The sequence below is a fragment of the Cyclopterus lumpus genome, chromosome 8 (genome assembly GCF_009769545.1).
Source record: "Cyclopterus lumpus isolate fCycLum1 chromosome 8, fCycLum1.pri, whole genome shotgun sequence".
Taxonomy (NCBI): Eukaryota; Metazoa; Chordata; class Actinopteri; order Perciformes; family Cyclopteridae; genus Cyclopterus; species Cyclopterus lumpus.
The window spans coordinates 12392880-12415763 of NC_046973.1; the positions used below are offsets into that span (position 1 = coordinate 12392880).

Sequence of the window (22884 nt, forward strand, 5' to 3'; positions counted from 1 at the left end):
AAAGCATCAGTCTCACTTGACTTCAATGCAAGTCTGTCAAAAGTATAAACGTATCAAAGGGCTCCATTTTGAAGGGAAAGATTTTAATTAAAAGGTTTGGGTTCTATACAGACAATTTATTCAAGAATCTAAGTACAATGAAAAAGTGTACAGCTCTTGAGAGAGAAGAAAAGAAGAAGCTCATTCTATTTGCAGTTTATATTTCTTACAGGTATCAGTGATAATTACATGATTAAAAAACAGCACCAAATAGACACATTGACCATGCATCAGCGAGGGAGACATACAAAAGGCACGCTCTCAATCCCACCTACCAAAAGCATTCAAACCCACACACACACACACACACACCTAAAAATCCCAGTCGTTCCTTCTCCCTGTCCACAGTGATATAGGTCTATCTTGTAAACATTGACAACCTGTATTTGTCATTTCATTGAACAATTCTATGAATAGTATTTCAAAGTTATCAAATCGTTTAAAAAAAAAAAAAAAGTTATTTAAACTGCGGTGTTCGTGAAAAGTTGAGCCGATCTCTTTCAGATCAAGTATCTTTAAAGTGTAACAAAGTCCTCATTTCAGACCCGTCCCATCTGTCACCAAAAGTCACACTCCGTCCCAACACGTCACATGGTCATTTCATCAGACAGCGTCTTTGAAATCCAGCTGTATCATAGAGTCTTCCTCTTAGCGTCTCCTGTCTGGCTTTGACTGACATCTGCATGGGAATGATAACAATGTTCAGTGAAAAGCATCAAAAGACAGAAAAACATTACGGAGGTCGGACGACGATATAAAAAGGCAAAAAAAAAACCAGCAGAGAACAGGACGACCCGAGACAAAGAACACCAGACACTTGGAAAGAGAGGGGGAGGAGGGTGGGAGTAAATGGAGCAGGCTTTTGAGAGTGGAGGGAGGGTTCAGATTTTACCTGAGAAAGCGAGCTGCAAGTGAGGAGGCAGAGCAACCTGAGACCCTGACTGGAGACTCTTATACAGATCTGAGGAGACAGGACAGGGGAAGAAAAACGAGGAGAAGGCGGTGGGGGGAAGAGAGCAAGATGGTACAGAGGTGAAGGGCAGGGTGATGACAGCCAAAGAGAAGAGGGGGATTTACGGATGAGGGGAGATAAATATTTTGGGGGAAATGAAGCAAACAAAATGGAATAATGTCAAACAGGAGAAAAATCACAAGCTTACATTTGACAGACGATATGATGATAGAACAAACGCTGCCGTGACATAAAAACACAAAACGAAAATCTCTGCAGGAACACAGAAAGGGACAACAAGGCAATGCCTGCCCTCATGTGCAAACACGAATACTCCACGTCAATAAACATTGCATCAGATTTGGCGCCTGCCACCGATTTTTAAATGTGCGTCCGTGTTTCTGCCCTGCGTGGTTCACTCACTCTGTGTCAGGGTGGAGAACGATGCATTGCTACTGGCCGACGAGCCGCCGGCCACCGCGCTGGAGCCCACTGTGCCCAGCGGGGGCAGGTTTAGCATCTGGGGGAACTGGAAGGGAAGGGATACGGGCACCAGGCCCCCGAGCATCCCAAAGCCCAGCGAGGAGGCCGAGCCGAGCAGGCCGCCGATGCCCGCTGTGGAGACCTGGGCAGAAGATGGTTGACGAAAAGAGAGAAAACACGTTGGCATGTGCAAACACAAAATAACCTCCACAACCCAGCCTGGACAGTTTAATTCACAACTCATTCCACACAGTTCATCCATATCACAATAAAAGATCTTCCTCTTCAGTCGTACTCGGATTCTTAACGAAAGTATCAGGACCACAATGTGAAACTATTTGGACTAACTAAAGCTAAAATGGGGGGTTATCCAATTACTACAGCACAGTACGTGCAAATGTGTTCAATAAGAACTCATTTGGACAAATAGGAAGCAAAAACTGCAGGTTTTAATAATCTGGACATGCTGGCGGTACAAACCTGTGTCAACTGAGAAGAGACGGCTGACGCTGGGACAGACGCAACCGGCTTGGCCCCCTGAGGTGTCCCGCCCCCCGGCCTCTGGCGCTGGCCCTGGATGGCAGAGGCTATTGTGGGGGAGGCACTGGATCCTGAATGCTTGCTAATGGATATGGCGTTAATAAGGCTGGCGTTGGTGGTGCTGTTGTTGGGCGTCTTCTGGCTGCCTGGAGGAGTGTAGCTGCCTTGCCCCTGCTTGGTTGCTCCTCCTTGAGCCCCTGAGAACGCGGAGCGGAACCCGACTGCGCTTTTGGGAGAGTACTGGTGTATCGGGGGGTTTGCCTGAGACCGTGGGCTAATGGAGATGGAGGGCGAGGCTGAGGGGGTGGTGTGCACGTCATGGCTGAAGGTGCGCGGCGTGAGTTTGACGATCGGCGGGATGCTGCTGTGGGCCGACTTGGTGAGGGTGGCGTGCATGGGGGTGATGAAGTTGGACTGTGGCCGGGGCTGAACCCCCGGAAGAGTCTGGGTGAGGGAGGGGGAGGACTTACTCAGCGGGGTGTGGGGCAGGCGAGGCGTCTGGAAGGTTTTGGTGAGCATGTGTGAGGAGGTTATAAGGGTGTGTGGCCGAAGCGGAGGCGACGTGATGATGAGCGTGTCGCCGCTGTTGGCTTTATTATTGCTGCCTTTGAGGAGGCCAGACATGGGGGCCCCCGCCTTCAACCCTGGGGCCACGAGCGGGGACGCAGTGGGTGGCGGACGCGGTTTGGGAGGCAACGCTGAGGCCAACATGTTGGCTTTGGCCACGCCCACAACCAACGTCCTCTGAGTGTTCAACACTGATTGTCTGTGCGCCTGCGCTGTGCCCTTGACGACCCCCATACCATCCGCCCGCACCGAGGGCAGTGGCGCGCAGGTGACGGAGAGAGGCCGAGACAGAGAGGTGGAGGTGACGGAGAGAGGCCGAGACAGAGAGGTGGAGGTGACGGAGAGAGGCCGAGATAGAGGGGTGGAGGTGACAGAGAGAGACCGAGACAGAGAGGTGGAGGTGACGGAGAGAGGCCGAGACAGAGAGGTGGAGGTGACGGAGAGAGGCCGAGACAGAGAGGTGGAGGTGACGGAGAGAGGCCGAGACAGAGAGGTGGAGGTGATGGAGAGAGGCCGAGACAGAGAGGTGGAAATGGACGAAGAGGTAGAGATGTAGTGTGGTGCGTTAGAGCTGGGCGAGCTGACGGGGTTCTTCTTCTGCTGCTGCTGTATGAGCGGCGAGACATGGAGCGAGGAGGGCTTGGCGGCAGCCTTGTGTCCATCGGGGGACGGGGGGTTGTCCCCGTGGGCCAGGCCCTTGGCTGCGTTGCCGAGGATGGCCAGGGCCTGGGAGATGGAGTCCAGGGAGGGGGCCGTCAGATCCTCATCAAGGGAATCCAGACATATGGGCTCGGAGGGTGACTGAGGGGGTCGCTTGGCAACCTGGGCTGCGGGGGAGGGGGTGGTGCCCGCTGAGGGCACGGACCGCTGAACCCACATGGCCTCCTGCACAGAAACAACATTTATACAAGCTGGATTTGTTGCAACAGGGCTGCATTACACATTTCCATGTCTTATTAAAGTAAAGGTTTGCATTTTTAGAACATTACTCACATACCAGATGTACGTTTTAGTCGCTCTAAATCTCTTTTTCCCCTCTCAAATAGGGATTAAAGAGCTAATTCAGCTTTCCCCCCTTTTGACAACATTTTGAAATTGTAAAATCTTTATTTGACAAAGACTGACTTTGGATGACACCAACTCATGTAATAAGCATTAAAAAAAAAAACACAGTCTTTATTAAAACCAACACCCTTTACTGTCGTGTCGATATAGAAGACAAGAGTAACCTTTGGCTTGGCCTTGGGAGTAGTGACCATCCTTTTCTTTGCTCTGGAGACACAAAAACAACACAAAAGGGAGTGAGAAACAAACTAGACAGAGTTAGTTCTGAAGACATCAGTTAATAAAAAAGTCCTGTGACTCACGTGTAGCCTGTGAGGTGACCATGAGCCATGATGCTCTCTTTGAACAGCATCCTGTAAAACGGAAATATCAGAAACATCAATTTCCGGAGAGATTCGTGTGGAGGTAATTCACAACGAAGCTAGAAAGCAAAAGCAAGTTAAAGCCGCGGTGGAAGACATTCCACGGCGGCAGCCATCTCTAGTAAACGCTGACAGACACAAAATAACCTGAGCAGTCACTTACCTGGCCTGCATCCAGCCTTTAGGCCAGAGAAGCTTGACTTCAGTCTCCATGAAGGCTTTGAGGTAGTCCTCACGAGACAGCGAGTTCTTGCCTTCCAGCTCGTAGCAGCCCAGCTTCACCCGCACCAGGTTGCACAGCAGTAACCTGGAGAGCGACCAAAAGGCAATCGAGACCAGGACTTGAAAAGCCCCCCAAAAAATACATAAATAGCATCCAAGGTGCATTATGTAACATGTTCAGTGATGATCCAGCTGCTATGGCGGACCGGATGTTGCACCATTTGCTAAAATAGGTTAGAAATCATTCGAAATGACGACAGATTGATCATATAATAATAAAATAATACCAGTCACCAACCAGCATTGACTCATATTGACATTATTCAGGGCTTTGAACCCTTTAATCCAGTGGTTCTCAAATGGTGAAACATGTACCCCTGGGGGTACGTGAAGGTACTCCAGGGGGTACGTGAGATTTCTTTTAAATATATTTAAATTAGCATCCATTCAAAAATACTTTAACAATAGTTATTTAATACATATTCAATAAAATATAAGTGTAAGTGTAAGTTCAGAAACTGAATTTTATTAATTATATATATTAAATCAGACACGGATGGCACAGCGTTGTGTTGTACGCTGAAACCGATTTTCCAGGAAGCATTGGGCCCGTTATTGCCACGTGCACGATAAATGGACCCCCCCCCTTCAGCGAAACTGACCTCAGTTTGTCGTCCCACACAAACTTCTTCCGAGGGCCCATCACCCTCTTCCCTGGCTTCTCCTCGTCGTCATCCTCGGACCCGTTCTTCTCTGCCTCCCCCGACTGCTGCCTGCAAGCAACGAGATGAACATCGTTATATCACAACGCCTTCATCAAGGCTGCGGGTGGGAATATGCTGCGACAAACTGTGGCAAGGGTCCTCACTTTGCCACCTTGGCGATGCAGTCCATGTTGTAGCGGGCGATCTGCTCCGGCATCACGCTGCACACCGCCAGTTTCAGCTTCAGCAGGGGCGTTCGGAGGCGGTCGTCCTGGGCGACGGGGACAAAAGGCGCAGTCAAAACATAACGCACACACACACACACACACACAACTTACATGTCAGATATACTATCGGACTATATGACCATTTTTATAAAAAGCAAATCACACACACATCCTTCCAAAACAGACATGTTATGAGCACACTGCAGAAAGCCGCACACCTGTATGTTGAGGCTGAGTTTCTTAAGGCGTTTGAGCAGAGCTTCTTTATTGCAGGGCACGAAGGCCTCCAGGTGGGAGTAGACGACCGCACGCACCTCCGTCGGCTGCTCCTGAACCTGCAACTCAATGCTGAATTAAAGACACGCAGAGACGTGTGTCAGAGATTTTATATAAATGTGTCTTATTTAAAATATGAAAATCTGGTGCGGCACTCACTCCAGCAGGATGTTGTTCATGTCCAGTGTGAAGAATTTCTTCCTGCCCTCTGCGTCAAACAGTCGGGACGCCTGAAGGGAACAAGCAATGCGTTCATATTTCTGTCACAGACTTGACTAAAAAAAACATTAAAAACACAGCTATCAAAAAAAAGGGGGCGAGGATGATGAGGCGTTTAACCTCTTCGTGCCAAATACTGAAAGGATTTAAAATAAATTTTTGCTTTATAACATTAGAAATTTTATATCTTAAGGTGTCGGACTGTTGGTCATATTGAAGAAGTGATTTTAATTGGTCATCAATAAAGAAAAGCTGGAGCTCTAATCGAACACATGTGGTCCGGTGGAGTGCTGAGGCCCGTACCGCTCTCAGGTCTTCAATGCGCTTGGCGAGCGGGGCCGGGAGTCCGCCGGGCAGAGGGGGAGGGGCCATTACGTTGCCCTGGGGCACCCTGCTGCCACCGACTTTGTGGCCCATCCCTAAGGAGCCGTTCTCTCCCTGCTGGGGACTCGAGGGCTGCGGGGAGTCTAGCATCTCAAAGTCCAGGTCGCCCATCATGTCCTGCAGGATGTCGTTGTTGGCCGAGCCCAGCAACGACATTACGGACGAGTCGGCGGCCAGGTCAGTCATGTTGCACTCGTTGCCGCCGGCAGCCTTGGACTGGGCGCTGAGGAGGGCGCTGGCGGCATTGGGCACTTTGGCAGCGGCGGTGGCGGCAGTAGCAGCGGCAGCGGGACGCTGCAAACCGACAGCAGGAATGTTCCTCTTTCGCATCTCCTCCTTCTCCCTGGTGAAGCGACGCAGCATGTTGGCCAGGTGGATAGAATCCTTCATCAGCTTCTTCCTCTTTTTCTTCTCGGGCCGATGAATGTTCAGGGCCGACACTCTGCCGAGAATGGGAGAAACGACGAGTAGAGACGATTAATTGACTCGCACAGAGAACATGCATTGAGATGAGGAATTAGGGGGAAATCAAGATCAGGGAACAAAAATAAATAAATAAATATATATATATATATATATATATATATATATATATATATATATATATATAACTGACATTTTTCCACAATCAAAGACGCAAACAATTCATTAATTAACAGACAAGTTCATTCTTTTTCTAATGATCAACTAAAGTTGATCAACTAAAGTTAGTTACTCAACTAATAGTTTCAGCCTGTTGTTTGTGGACAAGCAATAGCTTTTATGTTGGGATACAGAGGAGCATCGGTCACCCTAAAACCCTGTCAAGATGCATCTGATCCAGAAACTCTTGGTGTGACATTTGAGCAGGTCTGATAAAAATATGTTTAAATACAACACTTTTTAAACTGTAGCTAAAAGTGTGAACTAACAGATGATGTAGGGACTATTTATTTATTTGGATCTTGCCACCCGAGTAAGTGATCGTTCTACGCGGCCGCACAGCAGTCTGCTCATTAAACTGCATTGTTGTGTGCGTAAAACAACAAGCCCCTATGATGAAAACACTTACCCGGGCTTTGGTACTTTATTCTTCCTGGGTTTCTTGTCCTCCAGAATTCCACCATCTTGCTTTTTCCGGCGTTTCTTTATCACCAGCTCCTCGCCATCTTTCGTCTTCTGCAAAACAGGTGCGACGTTGTTTTTTTTGTTACAGGAATGAAGAAAAAAAAAAAAAATCATCAAAACTGACATTATTTGTCTGTTTGTTGTTTACTTGTATGTGCACTTCGCTACATACGAAAAGGGGGCTGAGGAGCTGGAACCTGCCTTGAAGCGATTGTCCTCCGCGCCAGCGTTTTCTCCCTCGGATTCGGACGCCGCTCTGAACTGAAGAGTGCCCGTGTTGATGTAGAAGCCTCCGTGTTTTGTGGTGAGGGAGGCCGGAACCAGCTCGTCGTACTGAGGCCATGAGAGAAGTATAATTACTGTTAGTGCTCCTTCTACTGCCGCGCGCTGAGTCAGCCTTTTAACCGCTGCTTAGAATAATGTTTCTTCCACATGATACTTAGCTATACGTGCACATTATACAAAACGTGCTGCGTACTGGGCGACTGTGGGTCAGTGGTTAGCAGGTCCGTCTTTCATTCAGGGGGTTGGTGGTTCAATTCCCGCCCTAGTCGATGTGTCCTTGAGCAAGACACTTAACCCTGAGTTGTTCCCTGTAGCTGTGTCTACAGTGTATCAATGTAACATGATTGTAAGTCGCTTTGGATAAAAGCGTCAGCTAAATGACATGTAATGTAATGCGTTAGTATACAAGTAGATACAAGACGTGACCAAACGACAACTTCAGACGTCTACTTTTACAATGAAACTTAACTTAAAGCAACATATATTTATGCATCTCATTTCCATTTCACCATACTCAAAAATACACAAACAAATGAATAAGCAGAACTTCGTATCGTAAACTTTATACACTAACTATTTTGACATTCTGATTCTAGTCTGTTAAATGTGAATATTTTCTGGCGTCCTCTGTGACAGCAAACTGAAAGGTTGTTGTTGTTAAGAAAACACATTGGAGGACGTCATCTTGGGCTTTAGGAAGCACAGAGCCACCATTTCTTGACTTTTTACATACCAAACAATTAATCGAGAAAATAGTTAATTGAAAATAAATAAATATATATATATATATATATATATATATATATATATACATACATACATACATACATACATACATACATACATACATACATACATACATACATACATACATACATACACACACACACTTTGTTCCATGTTCATTTAAAAGGCAGTTTGCTGACTATTACGGAACACAAGTGATCCCCTGTGGGTAACGCAGAAAGTGACGTGTGTTTTTGGCAAAAAGGGAACTCACAGCCTCTGAATTGTCGATGAAAGGGTCCGTCTCATCGTAGCCGTAGCCGATGTCGATGAGGTCCTGCATCCTGTCCTTTTTCTTCTTCTTTGGGACACCAGGCTGCAAACAGAGCCAAACACATTTAAAATGCATATATTAGACATCTTTCTGCATGCACATGGTCCACACGGTTACAGCTGTGACAACAGATCCTTACATCTGGAGAATATGACACTTACGTATTTGTTCTCAAACTTCTTGGCCATCGCTTCTACCTCCCGTCTTTCCCGGTCCTCGTCAGCAAAGGGGTCTCTGGGGTCCAGGGGAGGAGCGAGTCCTTTGGGGGCTGTTGAACCTGCAAGCTTTACCTGAGAGAAAAAAAGAAATGGACAAAGTAATGACATGAGTGTGAGTGGCCTTTTTCGGTTTTTGTGCCATTTCTCATAATAAAACAATATGAACCTTATCAGTCAAATGTTAGACATGAAAATTGGGTTTCTGGTCACAGAGAGAACTATGGCAACTGTGAAAACAGTTGTGTAAAGTCTCTGTGGGGGTCTGAATGACTAAACCAGGGTGTGGACTTGTGTTCCGCATCCACGTCATATCAGAGTACTCATAATTACAACACAAATCAAAATGTAATGTGTTAGTCCTAACAGAAGAGTGTTTCTGGAGTTTCACTCACACTAGGGAGTCAAGAACCATTTTTAAATTGTGTCTCTTGTAAATCCCCAAATGTTTATGGATATGGAATTGAAATAATTAAAGAAAACCTGGATTACTCCTTTAAACACTTTCCTAACTTAAAAAAACCTGTCCAGAGTTTGGCCCACGGTCATAACAAACACGCATCCTTATTGCGCATAATAAAAGCGGTTATTCGCTGGGTAGCAGCCTCATCAACGCAACTTGTGCGAACGTCTCAAAAGTGTTGACACCTCCGCCTCACACAACCAAACACTTGCGACGTGACGCCGGGTCAGGCCCCTCCTGCCGCCATCATGGCGCCCCACTGTGCTGCTCTGCTCGCCACTAACCTGAGTGAGAGTTGTGTTGACCAGCTCGCCGTAGTTGAACTCGGAGGACCCACGGTCACTGGGCTCGGCCAGCGGGAGGTGGAGGCGCACGGTGGGTTTCGCCTCCACGGCCTCGGCGTCGCCTCCCGCCGCGTTCACGTTGCCGAATGGACTCCCACCGCCGCCACTGCCGCCTGACCCGACCGCCGCCGCGGCGGCAGCGCCACCTCCATCTCCATCTTTCCCAAAAGTGATGTCGATGGCCTCGTCTTCGCGGCGACGCTTCTTGCTGGACTCCGGGGTCGGCGGGGACGCGTTGAAGGTGGAGATGGTGACGAACGGCACCTTCCTCGGCTCTGCCATTTGACGCTGTCGGTCCGGGCGACCGGGCACGCGCCCCTCCTCTGAGCCGCCGCTGGCTGGGAAGCTAAAAACCTGGAGATGGTCGACAAGCAGCGCTCGAGCTCGCTAGTTGCTCTGCTAGCTAGCTTCCTCGGAATGTGTGCGGCGGGCAACACGAGCACTTTTATGTCCTCGCAGCCCGTATTAATCCATATAGTATCGTCCCTGGCAGAGCCCGCGTCGCCTACGAGGGACTTAAACAGTGAGAAATAACAGTTTTGAGCGCTTCCATGAATTTGGAGGTTAGCTACCGCAAGGAGGATTCTGTAGTAGCCATCTTGATCGTTATTATCATTATTCAGTGGCTGGGCGTGCGCATGAAAAGAAAGCGGAAGCCGGGGAGGAAAAGGAGCCGTGTTCGTCCAATGGCGGCGCCGAAACACGCCCACCTGACAGACAAGCGCGAATGTGGAGGGGGGGATTGTTCTGTACAGGCGGGATGCCCGGACTCCGGACCCCTGAACGCCTCACTACTGTTTACTACGGAGAGGAATTATATGTGTGATGCGTTTTTGTTTTTTTTCTGCCCCGGTTGCTCGTAAAATCCGGAAATGAAACGATACGACCCCCATCTTCCCCCCTAAAGCTAAAGAGGTGCTCTTCAGAAATATGAGTGAACTTCACCGTTTTGCAATTAACTCTTTTATTATATAAACAAACGGACAATTTTGCAAGTACAGATTAAGATTTTGTTTGCGCTTTAATGTCTGAATTAATGCTGCAGTTAACACTTATTTTTAAAGTATAAATGTCAAATTCGGAATGTTTTTTTCTCACATGCAGTTTAATTATTTTACAAACTTATTAATTAAATATTTTTTTTTACTATATGCTATATCAAATATATGAGGGGTAAAAGCCCCACAATTACTCTGATATCAGTATTTGTGTTGGTATATTTGTATGTGCTTGTCCATCTGCTCTGATTAAGTTGAAGAAACACAAAAAAAACTACATTGACAACATGCAGATCAAATTAATGATATGGACACAAACTTATGGACAAATAAAACATATTGTTGTTCTTCGGTCCTACAGCGTGAGGTATCTTTTAATGCAGATCGAGTTGAGCCATGTTATTCTGTAGTTTTATAAAACCACAGAAATAAGTTTTGCATAATAAAATACAGGCTCAGTGCTAGTCTTTTTATGACTAGTGACACCACCCAATCACACAGATTGTATCTATATTCATGTATCAATCTTACTCAAATTAACTTTAATAGTTTCCAATAAAAGAGAGAACAGGGACTGTAAAACTGTTACATCCAAACAATATAATTTGTGAAAGCTTTATGTAAAATCTACCGTAATATACTACATAAGCCTGTTTTTTAATGTTCTTCTGAGCCACCATTATTTTTTAACAAATATCAACCATACAATATAATGTATGTATACTGTATAGAGCCACACTCTGCACGTTCATCAAATTACAAATGATTGCTGCAGTCAGCTGCAAAGACCCACTCTTGTCTCCTATATTTCAGCGTTCTACACCATTTCTTATGCCTAAACCGAGTTTCCGTTGCCGGCCAGGTGAACCTTTACTCTGCAATGTGAAGCAGCATGTCTAACTATGAACAACAACTAAGGAAGGAGATCATATTCCTCCTGTATTAGTGTATCTGCACAAATCTAAACTCCTCACCACAAAGCCTTAATTGGTGAGGCACCATCCTACCTTAAGGTACCATATTATCCCACTAGAGAGCTGCGTTCACTAAATATGGGGCTACTCGTTGTTCCTAGAGTCTTAAAAAGTAGGATGGGAGCCAGAGCCTTCAGTTATCAAGCTCTTCTGTGGGACCAGCTTCCACTTTCAGTCCGGTGGCTGACAGTGCCCACATTTAAGAGTAGACTTAAGACGTTTCTCTTCAATAACACGTATAGTTAGAGCTGGCTCAGGTTTGCTACTATAGCCCTAACTTTGATTCTTTCCCAGAAATGTGCTTTCTCTCCTCAGGTTTACATGGGTCGTGGTTATATCTGGACCCTGGTTCTGCCTGACACCCACTCCTATTATTAGATTCATTGCCATCTCTATTGCCCAAATCATTGCTACTTTTATTATACATCCACTGCTGCCGTTATTGGCAATTGTAACTTTTCATGCCTCCTAACATTACGTTATAGTTTCTGTCATATGTATTGAATGTGTTGTCCATCCTGATACATGGATAGCACAAGCAGTCCTGTCTACGTCTCCTTCCACTTGTACTGGGCTGACAAACCACAATACACGTTGGTCAAATCATGACACCATTTTTCACTTAGAATTGTCTCATTAAACTTAGTCAATGTCATATTTGGGTAGTATTAAGGTAGCGCACCAAGCTTGTTTAACTCCTATTTATCAGATCGATCTAAATTTGTATTTGTAAACGATGAAGCCTTGTTGACTACCAACATTAATCACAGAGTTCCACAAGGTTCTGTGCTTGGACCAATTTTATTTACCTTATATATGCTTCCTTTGTGCAATATTATCAGGAAACACTCCATAAACTATGCAGATGATACTCAATTATCTATCGATCAAGCCAGAAGAAACCAAGCAGCTCGCTAAACTTCAAGCATGTCTTAGACGAAAACATGGATGACCTGCAACTTCCTGATGTTAAACTCAGACAAAACTGAAGTTATTTTACTCGGCCCAGAACACCTCAGAGATCCATTATCTGGTGATGTGGTTTCTGTAGATGGCATTGCCCTGGCATCCAACACCACTGTAAAGAATCTCAGCGTTATCTTTGATTGGGACCTGTCCTTTTTTTTGGGGTCAATTTTTTCATCTACGTAACATTTGAAAAATCAGGCACATCTTGTCTCAAAAAGACGCAGAAAAGCTGGTTCACGCATTTGTTACTTTTAGACTTGATTACTGCAACTCCTTATCGGGCTGCTCTAATAAGTCTCTTAAGTCAAAGTCTATATTGATGATGCACCATCATATCTTAAGGAGCATGTAGTACCATATTGCCCCACTAGAGAGCTGCGCTCACTAAATGCGGGGCTACTTGTGGTTCCTAGAGTCTTAAAAAGTAGGATGAGAGCCAGAGCCTTCAGTTATCAAGCTCCTCTTTTATGGAACCAGCTTCCACTTTCAGTCCGGGAGGCACTAAGTCACCTCATTTAAGAGTAGACTTAAGACTTTCCTCTTTAATAGTGCTTATAGATGGTGCCGTCTCAGGTTTGCCCTGGTCTAGCCCCTAGACATGCTGCTATAGGCTTATAGGCTGCTGGGGGACATTTAAGATAATCCTTTATTAGTCCCTCAGTGGGGAAATTACAGGATTACGGCAGCATTGCTCACAGTAATAAGTAAAAAACAAGTAGTATAATAACAATAAACAGAAATAAGATAAGAGTTAAAACAAGAAGAATATTATATATACAGACTGAGTAGAAATTTTATTAGATAATTTTATAATAGAAATAAAAAAGTACTTAAACATCTTTGGTACCGGTACCACGCAGGATGTCTTCCATAGCTGTGGTACTTTCCCCAGCCTCAAGCTCAAGTTGAAGATGTGCTCCGCTATCCCGCACAGTTGGTCTGCGCAGGATTTGAGGAGCCTTGAGCTGATGCCATCTGGACCCGTGGCATTCCTCACCTTGATCCTCCTCAGTTCCTTCCTCACCTGGTGATGGGACACACTGGGGGGTGTGGTGCTGTGAGGTGTTGGAGTGGGTTGCCGGTCATAGAGTGCTGAGTATGAGAGGTGTGAAGGGGGGCTGAGTGCTGTAGAAAGGGGGGAGGTGCAATCCACAGGGGGTGCAGATGATGGTGCTGCAGCAGCAGCAGCAGCGAGGTCTGGGTGGGGGGAGGGGTGAATGGCTGGTCAAATCTGTTAAAAAATTTGTTCAGATCATTTACCCACTTATGGTCCCCCTTAGGCTGTTGGTTGAGCCCCTTGAACCCAGAAATCACCTTGAGGCCCTTCCAGACCCCGATGGTGTTGTTCTGCTGCAGCTGGTCCTCTATCCTGGTCCTGTAGACATCTTTACCCTCCCTGATCTTCATCCTCAGCTCCCTCTGCAGTCCTCAGCTCAGGATATACTGAGCTATTATCTCTAGACAAATTCACACCTCTTCATTTTTCATTACTAACTCTACTTCCTCCCCAGAGTCTTTGTACTTTCTCACCTCAGGGTCCATTGGACCTGGCTGTCTGGAGCTGGTCCTGACTCCTTCCTCATTGGCACTGCCTCTACCTCCCTCTATTTACATAGATTGTGGAAATATGGCCTACTACTCATTGACAATTTGTCATATTCAGTGAAGGTTTTGTAACTAGATTCATTCTGTACACATGACATCTATTGCTTCCGTCCATTCGGGGAGGGGGGTCCTCCTCTGTTGCTCTCCTGAGGATTTCTTCCCTTTTTTCCCCCCAATCCCAATTTTGGAATATACAAAATAAACGGAATGATTTTTACAACGTAACCGAAATGCATAGTAAATAGTGGAATTTATCCTGTGTGAAACACCAACAATCAGCGGTATGACATTAGGCTTTGTACGATGCTGAATTGCCAAATTGTGTATTCACAATACCAGTCTCTTATTCTGAATGTCACATTCTACCCACTTTGTCACACCGACTTCAGCTGCAATTTACATTGACAACGAAACATTACAGCAAACGGTAACCTTCAGTGAATGTCAATTCAAAGTAAACAGAAACAGTCAAAGTGTGAAAACACCGTTTATTGTTGCCAAAGTCAACAATTTAAGCCCAGTCAGAAGTAGCGCCACCCCAGTCAGATGCCTGGGCAGTGGGGGCTGTGGACCAGTCTTCTGTGGCCGGCTGGGTGCTCCAGTCCTCTGCAAGAAACACATTAAAATGCATTTAGCATCAAATATTAAAACACCTTTAAGTGTTCCGCCATTTTTTGGGATTCATTTTAAACTCTTAAAAACCTCACCTGTCTTAACAGCCGGAGCAGCCGCTTCTCAACAAGAAAAAAGAAGAAGTTTAGTGTCAAATAACATACAAATATTAAGTGGCAGGTTTTGTAGCAAGTTGCCCATCAAATGGCGTGATCTTACCGGCAGCAGGGAACTGTTGGATGGGCACAGATGGCACAGCAACACCCTCAGACCAGTCGGCCACCTCAGGCTGGGTGAACTCAGCTGCAGGGGCACTCCATTCACCCTGGAACTCCTCCTTCCCGACAGCCTTCTCTGCAGCAGCCTGCTCCTCCTTCTCGATCTGCATTGAAAATATGTGCATCAGTGTGCAAATCAACCAATGTAACGTTGCATGCAGCAACCTCAAGCCACTATACAGCTCTCACGGTGCACTGCCTTACCTCCTCTGGATCCCTGTAGAAGTACAGATCGGGCATGACCTCCCATGGGTGCTCCCTGGAGATGGTTCCCCTCATCCTGAGAACCTCCCTGGCCAACATCCACCACATCAGACCAACAGAGTGGTGACCCTGCAACAGTCACACAAGTACATTGTATCAGAAAACATGTGTTATACCGTGTGTTTCACAAGATCCAGAGGCATGACAATATATTAAGAAGTTTGGCATTTTGTAGCAAGACCTCTACTCTCATCCCCACTGGTATATAGAGAGGGGGAGTGAGGACCAGCGTTATTATTTAGCACACATCCTACACCCAGCACAGCACAGACGAGACAGCGCCGGGCTCTAACGGTGTGCAAAGATTTACTAAATGAACCCAAAACAAACAATCAGATTACGTCAACATATAATCTATTCTTCAACTGGTCTCACCTTGTTGTTACAGGGGATAGCAATGTCCACATATCTCAGTGGGGAGTCAGTGTTACACAGGGCAATGGTGGGGATGTTGACGTAGGAAGCCTCAGTCAGTGGCTGATGGTCAGCACGAGGGTCTGTCACAATCAGAAGACGGGGCTCGCGGAAAGCTGCCTGGATCTGATTGGTGAATGTACCGGGGGTGAATCGACCGTGGAAGGTGGTGGCGCCAGTGGCAGAGGCGAACTTCAGCACGGCTCTCTATAGAGGGCCAAAAAGAACAAGTTACACCGAGGATCTCTGTTGAATTCTGATTCTTATTAAAACAAATTTAACTGTGGCTCAGGTCACTATCAAACTCCAGTCATGGGACAGCAGTCCTACTGGTGTTAGCGAAAACCCGGCCGGCTCACTCTCGCACACTTCCGACGCCTGAACACCGACATCAGTGCCCGGCTTTAATTAGAGTGCTTATCATAGTGCATGTACATCTTTCGCTGTGTAAACAGGCAATCACTTAGTCTTACAGGAAAACCAATCACAAGTTTAACTCTACCTGTCCAGTGTTTCTGGAGGAGATGACACACACATCAGCTGGGTTTTCAATGGCAACAATGGCCCTGGCAGCAAGCAGTAGCTTCTCCCAAGTCCTCTTCAGGTTAACAATGTACACACCTGGTGATTAAAAGAGAACCCCAGGAATGAAAACAGTCCAACTTCATTGACATGTGTTACTTGTAAGAGTAGGACTATGGTGCAGATAGCCATGACAAAAAAACAGAAAAGTTTACTACCAAGTTTGTCTTTAAATATAATTTCACCACCTGGGACTCACCGTCACTTTTCCTCTTGTACACGTACTGATCCATCTGGAAGTCCAAGTTGGTACCTCCCAGGTGGGTCCCTGCTGCCAGGAACTTCAGCACATCCTCCTCCTTCATTTGAAGGACATCTAGACCTCCGGACATCGTGACTGCTTACCCTGAGTTACGATTGATAGGAAAGCTGGGAAGAAGACGACACGTATTAGCAGCTGCAGGTTTATGTCTTCTTGATCGTTAGTTCAGAGTATGTCAGCAGTTTGACACACACACACACACTCATTAACTGGGCAAAGACCGGAAGCTAATAGGCTGGACAAACTAAAGGTATCCGGGTGAAAGAGTAAGAAACCACGCTGAAAATCAAGTGTGTACATTTATAGTATTCTTACGTGTCTAATAGTAAATATATAATTGTATTTAATTTCGGTATGCGGCCAATATGATCTCATAAGTATTAAGAGTCATGGCGCGAGGGGAACACTACGAGATGAGCGCGTGTCAGCGGCTAGCACATTTAGCTGTGTCCGTTAGCATATCTTCTTTGGGGTAATTCAACATGAAAAAGACCCGATAGGTCGGGGTTGTGGTGCCTTGTCGCGTGTCTTGTGAGCCGCCCATCATTAATTAGTCTTTTACACGTCGTTTAAACGTTTATTATTGAAATATAACAGTTTAGAAAACTTACCACGAAACAACGCCGTATGGAAATCTGACCACACGGTGAAAAAGAGGGCGCTTGGAGGAAGTGACGTAGTATAAATACCAGATTCCAACAGCCTGCGATTGGTTGGTTATGTAGAGGGGCGGATATCCTTTCCCGGAGTTCGCCTCTAGGGGGCGGTGTTTGCCGTGCGCTGTGACGACGGGAGCGGAGGTAACCACAGGTCAGATTCCGGGGTCCCTTATTAAGAAAGTGGCGTTGGAAAGACCATATTAAGACAACGCGGAGACGCTGACTTCTCGGTGAAAGACTGACCCGTGTTGCAACTGTATTTGCTCGAGATAATGAGTTCCAGGACCAGGGAACACAATATGTACACAGTGGCTCCACGGGTTGAGAAACAATTTCAATAAAATGCGTTTCATGTGCAGAGAGTGTGTTATACTGGTAATTCTGAAAGGACACAGGCAAAGACGTACAGGCTGAGATTTTTGGGTGCGAATGTCCCATTTGAGGCAATGGATCCTACAAATAACCCTACAAAAGAAGTATAGGAGTGACGTGTCAAGCGGAATAACGTGTTCTTTTCCTAGTTGTTTTAACCTTGTCAACACATACAGATTAATTTTTCTATCGGGCAAGCCGCCATTTCATATTCAGCCTTGCAAACTGTTCAAACTATAATTCAGTCACACATGAACAAATCAGTCAATTAATGACACTCAATGGTGGAAAAAGACATTGGGTTCAAGAGGATTTATATAAAGTGTATTCACATAATATATATATATATATATATATATATATATATATATATATATATATATATATAATAAAAACACATGAACAAAATATAAATTAGTCATAAAGTCATAAAGTTTAGCCAGGAAATATCTAAGAAGATGCACTTCATTTTCAGGTTTTTATTTTGTATTCTATTACACAATGTTTATTGTCACACACAAATCACCAAGTCAAATCCCGTGGCAATAAACAGTTTCCAATTCTGATTAATGATTTCAATCATTTCAGCAGATAGCTCGCGCTCTGCAGCTTAATGTCTGACTTTAAACCCGACCCCCTCCTTGCCCTTATGTCCTATTTGACATGATGCCGCCGCTCCCCCTCTGCTGCTTATCTCGGAGAAGTCTTTGGCCTTTTGGTTGCGGCAGTCTGCTGCAATCTTACGATTGCATTGTTTTATATCCCGTTCAATGAATGAGAAAAAGAAACAACGTCCATGGCATGCAGTTCCGGTACTTGAACATGAGATTTTAATCACTTTGATTATTATTATTTTTCTCAAAAAAGGAAGAAAACCTGGCTTGAAAAGGAGCTGAATATTAAAGCCGGTGGTGTCATAGATGATCCCTCCACAGTCTGGACCAGGATCATTGACCAACCAAGATCCATGTTCCATACATCGTTAAAAACAGGAAACGACTTTGCATGAAAGTACACTTCAGACAAATATAAAATGTTAAAGGCAGACAAATGTAATGAGGTCATACACAAGAACATATTTTATTTTACAAAAAGAAAGAAAGAATATAAAACAACATTGTGTTATTGGAGAGGCATTCATGAGTCTCCTGGTCGTAAACTGTGCGTGCGACAGAACTGCAGGGGTCAAAGTGCACTGCAGAGGCCTGAGCTGCAACTGTATCAGCTGTATCTGTCTTGAGGAATGGTGGATCGTGTCTCTGCAGTCTCGTCGAGATCACAACCGGGAAAGCAGGAGACACAGGAATTCCCGCCGAGGCGTTTCGGAATCGACCAAATACTCGCAGAGGGTCGCAATTATTGATGTGCAATCATCACATCATGCCAGTGGTATTTAAAAAATAAAGTAATACTTTTTCAAGACTTACAAAGCACTGGCTAAACTAAATCTGGTTTCTGAACATCAGCCATAAGCCAGCAGAGCACATTCCATGGAGCAATGTCTCCTCGTCCGTTTTGTGACGATCCCGTTAGTCTTTAGAGAACGAGTGCATCTCTTGTGTTGTGGCGAAATATATCCTAAACTCCTGTTCACATTACCGTCTTCACTCGACTCAAGTTTGAGCTCTTCTCTCTTTCAAACGCTTCTACGCCCCCCTGCACCCTCCTTTCAGGACTCCAGTCCAAAACGGGCCATCATCTGCTCGTACACCGTCCACGCCATGGCGGCGATCATGGTCCTTCTCAGCGCCCGCGGAACGGCCCCTCTGAAGAACCCCTGGAGTCTGTGTTCCTGCGAGAGGGAAGAACGAGGACGGCAGAGTTCAAACTGGACTGCTTGCCCCGACGGCCCCAAACAGCTAGACGCTCAAGCTAAAGAGGAGCGGGATAGTTACCATGTAGATGCATCGGATTGCCTCGACCGTCCTCAGCTGCGAGTTCACTTGGACGTGCGTTTTGACCACGTCAGCCGGCTGCGTGATCAGGGAGGCCAACACCCCCGCCAGGAGGCCACAGCTAAAGTTCGCCAGGGGGGCGGAGGCAGACGTGCTGATTTCTAGACAGAGGACCAGACGATGGGGTTTTAAGTCAAAATGGATGTTTCGAACCAAAAGAGCCCGAGCAAGACCAACAGTGACAGTACGACTCCTCGGGGGGCGCGCCTACCTTTCGACAGCGAGGCCTTGGTCTGGCTGTAGAACATGACGTAGATGCCAGAGAACGGGACGTCTCTGAGGAGAGTGGCCACCAGGCCGGAGAACAGAGCCGCGGGACCTTCAGTCCGACACACGCTGCGCAGAGCTCCGGTCACGCTGCCGTAACTGTACCTGCCACACTGAAACACACACATTTAGTTTAGTTCTGCAACGATGATTTGTATTGTGAATTGACATCCAGTTTCAACACACACATGTGGAACATGTTGATGAAGGGGTACAATAAACAAAAAAAGGAGGGAACCGTCATGGTCATGTTCAGGCCAAAATGTAACGAGTACCACACTCACTTCGAAGCGCGCCTTGATGACAGTGACTGGCAGCATGGCGACGCCTGCCACCGTCCGGGCCCCGCCTCCCAGCAGCACGGCCCCCACGGCCCCCGGGCTGCTGTCCTGGAAGAAGTGCTGCTTCAGAGAGTAGTAGGTGCTGAAGTAGAGCCCCACTCCCGGGATGGTCCGAGCAAAGGACTGGAGGGGCAGCAGATGGATATGTGAAAGAGAGAGAGAGAGAGTCAGAAGAGGGGAAATCTGCAGCTGCTGGTTTAAACAAAAAAAAAAAGACTTCCTACAAGAGAAGGTGGGATGAAGACCGAATGAAGACGTTCTCACCGGTGAAACTCCTTTCCACAGTCCCAGCAGCCTCTCAGTCCGCACCACGCTCAGGAGCACCGCCATCATCCCCACTCTGCCCGAGCTGAAAGAGTAAAGGGGACACAATGAACACTGCTGTCGTGCAGTATTTCACGCACTGGGGGGCCTCAAACAACATTAAACAAGGCAGTCCCTTTGGCAGGAAAACAGGGATGCGACTGTGCGCTCATGCATGCAGACTCACCCGGGCTGCACGCCGCTCTGCAGAGTCTGCAGCCGGGTCTTGACCAGATCCAGAGGCTGGAAGAGCAGAGTGGAGCAGGTCCCACTGACGGAGCCGCACACAAAGGCTTTGATGGCCGGGTGGGCCTGAGGGATCAAGTTATTATTATATTATTATATTATTCACATAACTGTTTTAATGTTATATATTCAAAATAGCTGTTTAAATAGCCTACAATTATTTTTTTACGAATTTGTTGAGGGTGTTAACTTATTGTTTTGTCAATAACATTAAAAAACGTTTTTGTTTATGTTTCTTTAGATGATGTTTGGTCGACAAAGAACCATAAAAGGAAACAAATCAGGAAAATATTTATTTAATGAAATTAAAAACTGTTGCCCGTTTGCTGTATTATTCAGCTGTGAGGTAACAATACAGCCCGTCCAGTCAGGAAAAGGGTAAACAAGGTCACAAGTATGTCAGAATGGCCCAACCTCAAATTAGTGGCAACAACAAGAATGATCCTTCTCCTCAAACCCCAAAAAGAATAATAATAATTAAAAAAAAGTATAAACCGTATAACTTAAAACAGACTAATCAGGTAAACAAAAGCATGCATAGTTTCTCCGGCTGGGAAAACTCACCAGTGACAGTTCCATAGTTCTTCGAGACGATGAATGTGGTTTTTTCTCCCTGAACACACACGTAAAATCTGTCGCTCTGATGCTGTTTGCACACCGAGAAAGAGATGAAACAACCAAGAGAAGTGTCCGTTCAGTCGTCTGATAACTCAGTCACATAAGAGTCACTCTTACAGATGCATGTGTGTCCTGCTGTCTGTATCTGGCTGCATATGATCACTCTCTCTCACACACACACACACACACACCCTGACCAACACTGTGCTTCCTATTCTTGACCACCTGACAGCACACAGCTACTCATTGACTTACCAAAGACCGCTGTGCTACATATTAGGATGGATCTGGTGCACATGATGAACTAATGCAGTGTGTGCGTGTTTGTGTGTGTGCGTGTGTGTGTGTGTGTGTTTTGTTGAATCAATATCCGGTGATGAGTAGAATCAGCAAAGGGGCTCTTTTTTCTGAGCAATGTCTCTAAATGGATGTTTATGAGGTTACATTTCTCTCTCTCTTTTGTTATAATATTAATTTGACCCCTTGTAGCACATTCTGCTGCAACCAAAGAGGTACAATGAGAAAAAGGTGTGAAGTGGTCCGCAGAAATAGTCCAATCTTATAACACCAATATCATGACACTCACAGCCAGCTATGTTCTAGACACATTATAATTATTAAATTATGATGCGTTACACTGTGTGATATCTCCATGGAGGGAACGAATTATCAGTTTATACAAAACAAACCGGATAAAGACTCTTCAGGTGTGTTCCTCTGTAGCTTACCCTCCTTTAAAAACAAAACAATAAAAGACTGCGACACCACAGCTCGTGAGGTGCGGAACCAGTTAAGTGCTCTCTCCGTCGCGTGGGCCCGAGAAACAACACCGACGGAGAACCTCCTTGCGAGCGGAAAACCGCTTCTGACCGACCGACAACCGGGAGACCTGAGCGTCACGCGACACACGCGCTCCTGTGCTGTGGCGTGAAAGCACAACCCGCTCGTTGAAAACTTAAACCGGCCGGTTCCTGCTCGATGACGCGGCCAGAAAGCCCCGCCCATCTCGAAGGGGGCTGGCTTCTGATTGGTTAAAACAGCGGGGCATGGTGTCGCTTTTTTAAAGGGTCACCGCTAAATTAAGGACTGGAGGAAAAATGCAATGTTTAAATAAAAAAAAAAATAGAATCGTGATAGAGGATTCTTTATTTCTTTGACTTTTTAAAAAGTTTTAAGTCAAGACTATTACTTGAGTAAAAGTAACAACTACCACCACAAGTTCCTCCTTTAAAAGTAAAGAAACATTTTAACATAAGTACTTTTAATGCATAATGACTCCTTACAAAGCGCGATACAATCATAGCATTGCATCTCTTTTATTGTGAAACATTTATAGTTGATTTTTTTTTAAGTACAATATCCAATGAAGTAGAAAAGTAGCAGAAAATAGAAATACTCAAGTACCTCTAAACTGTACTTAGTCCTACTGTACTGTGCTGAAGTAAATATACTTAAGTAATTTCCAACCACGAGCTGTATTAATGAAAACGTATCTCCATCTCTATTTGACGTCACAAATGTAGATCCAGTAACAGAAACGAATACTTACTCCATACAATACTTTAACGTTGTGCCGGTTCCGACTTGATACGCTACGATTGTCTAATTGAAAGAAAGCCCCTACTGCCCTCTGCTGGTGGAAACACATCAT

The 22884-nt window shown here is 45.7% G+C and overlaps 3 protein-coding genes across 3 annotated transcripts; all 3 read right to left on the reverse strand.

The window, feature by feature from the left end:
- Positions 1 to 62: 62 nt before the first annotated feature.
- LOC117734579 (ubinuclein-2-like) lies at positions 63 to 10158 on the reverse strand. The gene is made up of 16 exons (XM_034538727.1): positions 9455 to 10158; positions 8654 to 8782; positions 8433 to 8534; positions 7349 to 7480; positions 7092 to 7198; positions 5960 to 6482; positions 5597 to 5667; positions 5380 to 5509; positions 5099 to 5205; positions 4893 to 5003; positions 4172 to 4315; positions 3949 to 3999; positions 3811 to 3853; positions 1955 to 3466; positions 1415 to 1616; positions 63 to 718 (listed from the first exon to the last, which is right to left on the reverse strand). The coding sequence occupies exons 1-16, from the start codon at positions 9794 to 9796 to the stop codon at positions 672 to 674; spliced, it is 3753 nt and encodes a 1250-aa protein (XP_034394618.1). The 5' UTR covers positions 9797 to 10158; the 3' UTR covers positions 63 to 671.
- Positions 10159 to 14528: 4370 nt separating this feature from the next.
- rpsa (ribosomal protein SA) lies at positions 14529 to 17203 on the reverse strand. The gene is made up of 8 exons (XM_034540098.1): positions 17084 to 17203; positions 16410 to 16579; positions 16131 to 16249; positions 15590 to 15835; positions 15155 to 15283; positions 14892 to 15054; positions 14768 to 14791; positions 14529 to 14666 (listed from the first exon to the last, which is right to left on the reverse strand). Exons 2-8 carry the CDS (start codon positions 16540 to 16542, stop codon positions 14572 to 14574), a joined length of 909 nt encoding a protein of 302 aa, XP_034395989.1. The 5' UTR covers positions 16543 to 16579; positions 17084 to 17203; the 3' UTR covers positions 14529 to 14571.
- Positions 17204 to 18556: 1353 nt separating this feature from the next.
- LOC117734612 (mitochondrial glycine transporter A-like) lies at positions 18557 to 22232 on the reverse strand. The gene is made up of 8 exons (XM_034538802.1): positions 21962 to 22232; positions 21180 to 21261; positions 20557 to 20681; positions 20331 to 20415; positions 20010 to 20189; positions 19670 to 19838; positions 19399 to 19559; positions 18557 to 19295 (listed from the first exon to the last, which is right to left on the reverse strand). The coding sequence occupies exons 2-8, from the start codon at positions 21192 to 21194 to the stop codon at positions 19173 to 19175; spliced, it is 858 nt and encodes a 285-aa protein (XP_034394693.1). The 5' UTR covers positions 21195 to 21261; positions 21962 to 22232; the 3' UTR covers positions 18557 to 19172.
- Positions 22233 to 22884: the final 652 nt, after the last annotated feature.

Bases quoted from the DNA above. Each gene is read 5' to 3' on its own strand.
- LOC117734579 (XM_034538727.1), bottom strand. From the start codon at position 9,796: ATGGCAGAGCCGAGGAAGGTGCCGTTCGTCACCATCTCCACCTTCAAC. The intron at 8,535-8,653 runs GTAAGTGTCATA...CTCTGTTTGCAG, and splicing joins AGAAGTTTGAGAACAAATAC to CCTGGTGTCCCAAAGAAGAA. The intron at 5,004-5,098 runs GTGAGGACCCTT...CGTTGCTTGCAG, and splicing joins TGCATCGCCAAGGTGGCAAA to GCAGCAGTCGGGGGAGGCAG.
- rpsa (XM_034540098.1), bottom strand. From the start codon at position 16,542: ATGTCCGGAGGTCTAGATGTCCTTCAAATGAAGGAGGAGGATGTGCTG. The intron at 15,055-15,154 runs GTAAGGCAGTGC...TTTTCAATGCAG, and splicing joins TCTACAGGGATCCAGAGGAG to ATCGAGAAGGAGGAGCAGGC. The intron at 14,667-14,767 runs GTGAGGTTTTTA...TGTTTCTTGCAG, and splicing joins TGCTCCGGCTGTTAAGACAG to AGGACTGGAGCACCCAGCCG.
- LOC117734612 (XM_034538802.1), bottom strand. The intron at 19,560-19,669 runs GTAGGCGCGCCC...TCCTCTGTCTAG, and splicing joins CAAGGCCTCGCTGTCGAAAG to AAATCAGCACGTCTGCCTCC. The intron at 19,296-19,398 runs GTAACTATCCCG...TCCCTCTCGCAG, and splicing joins CAATCCGATGCATCTACATG to GAACACAGACTCCAGGGGTT.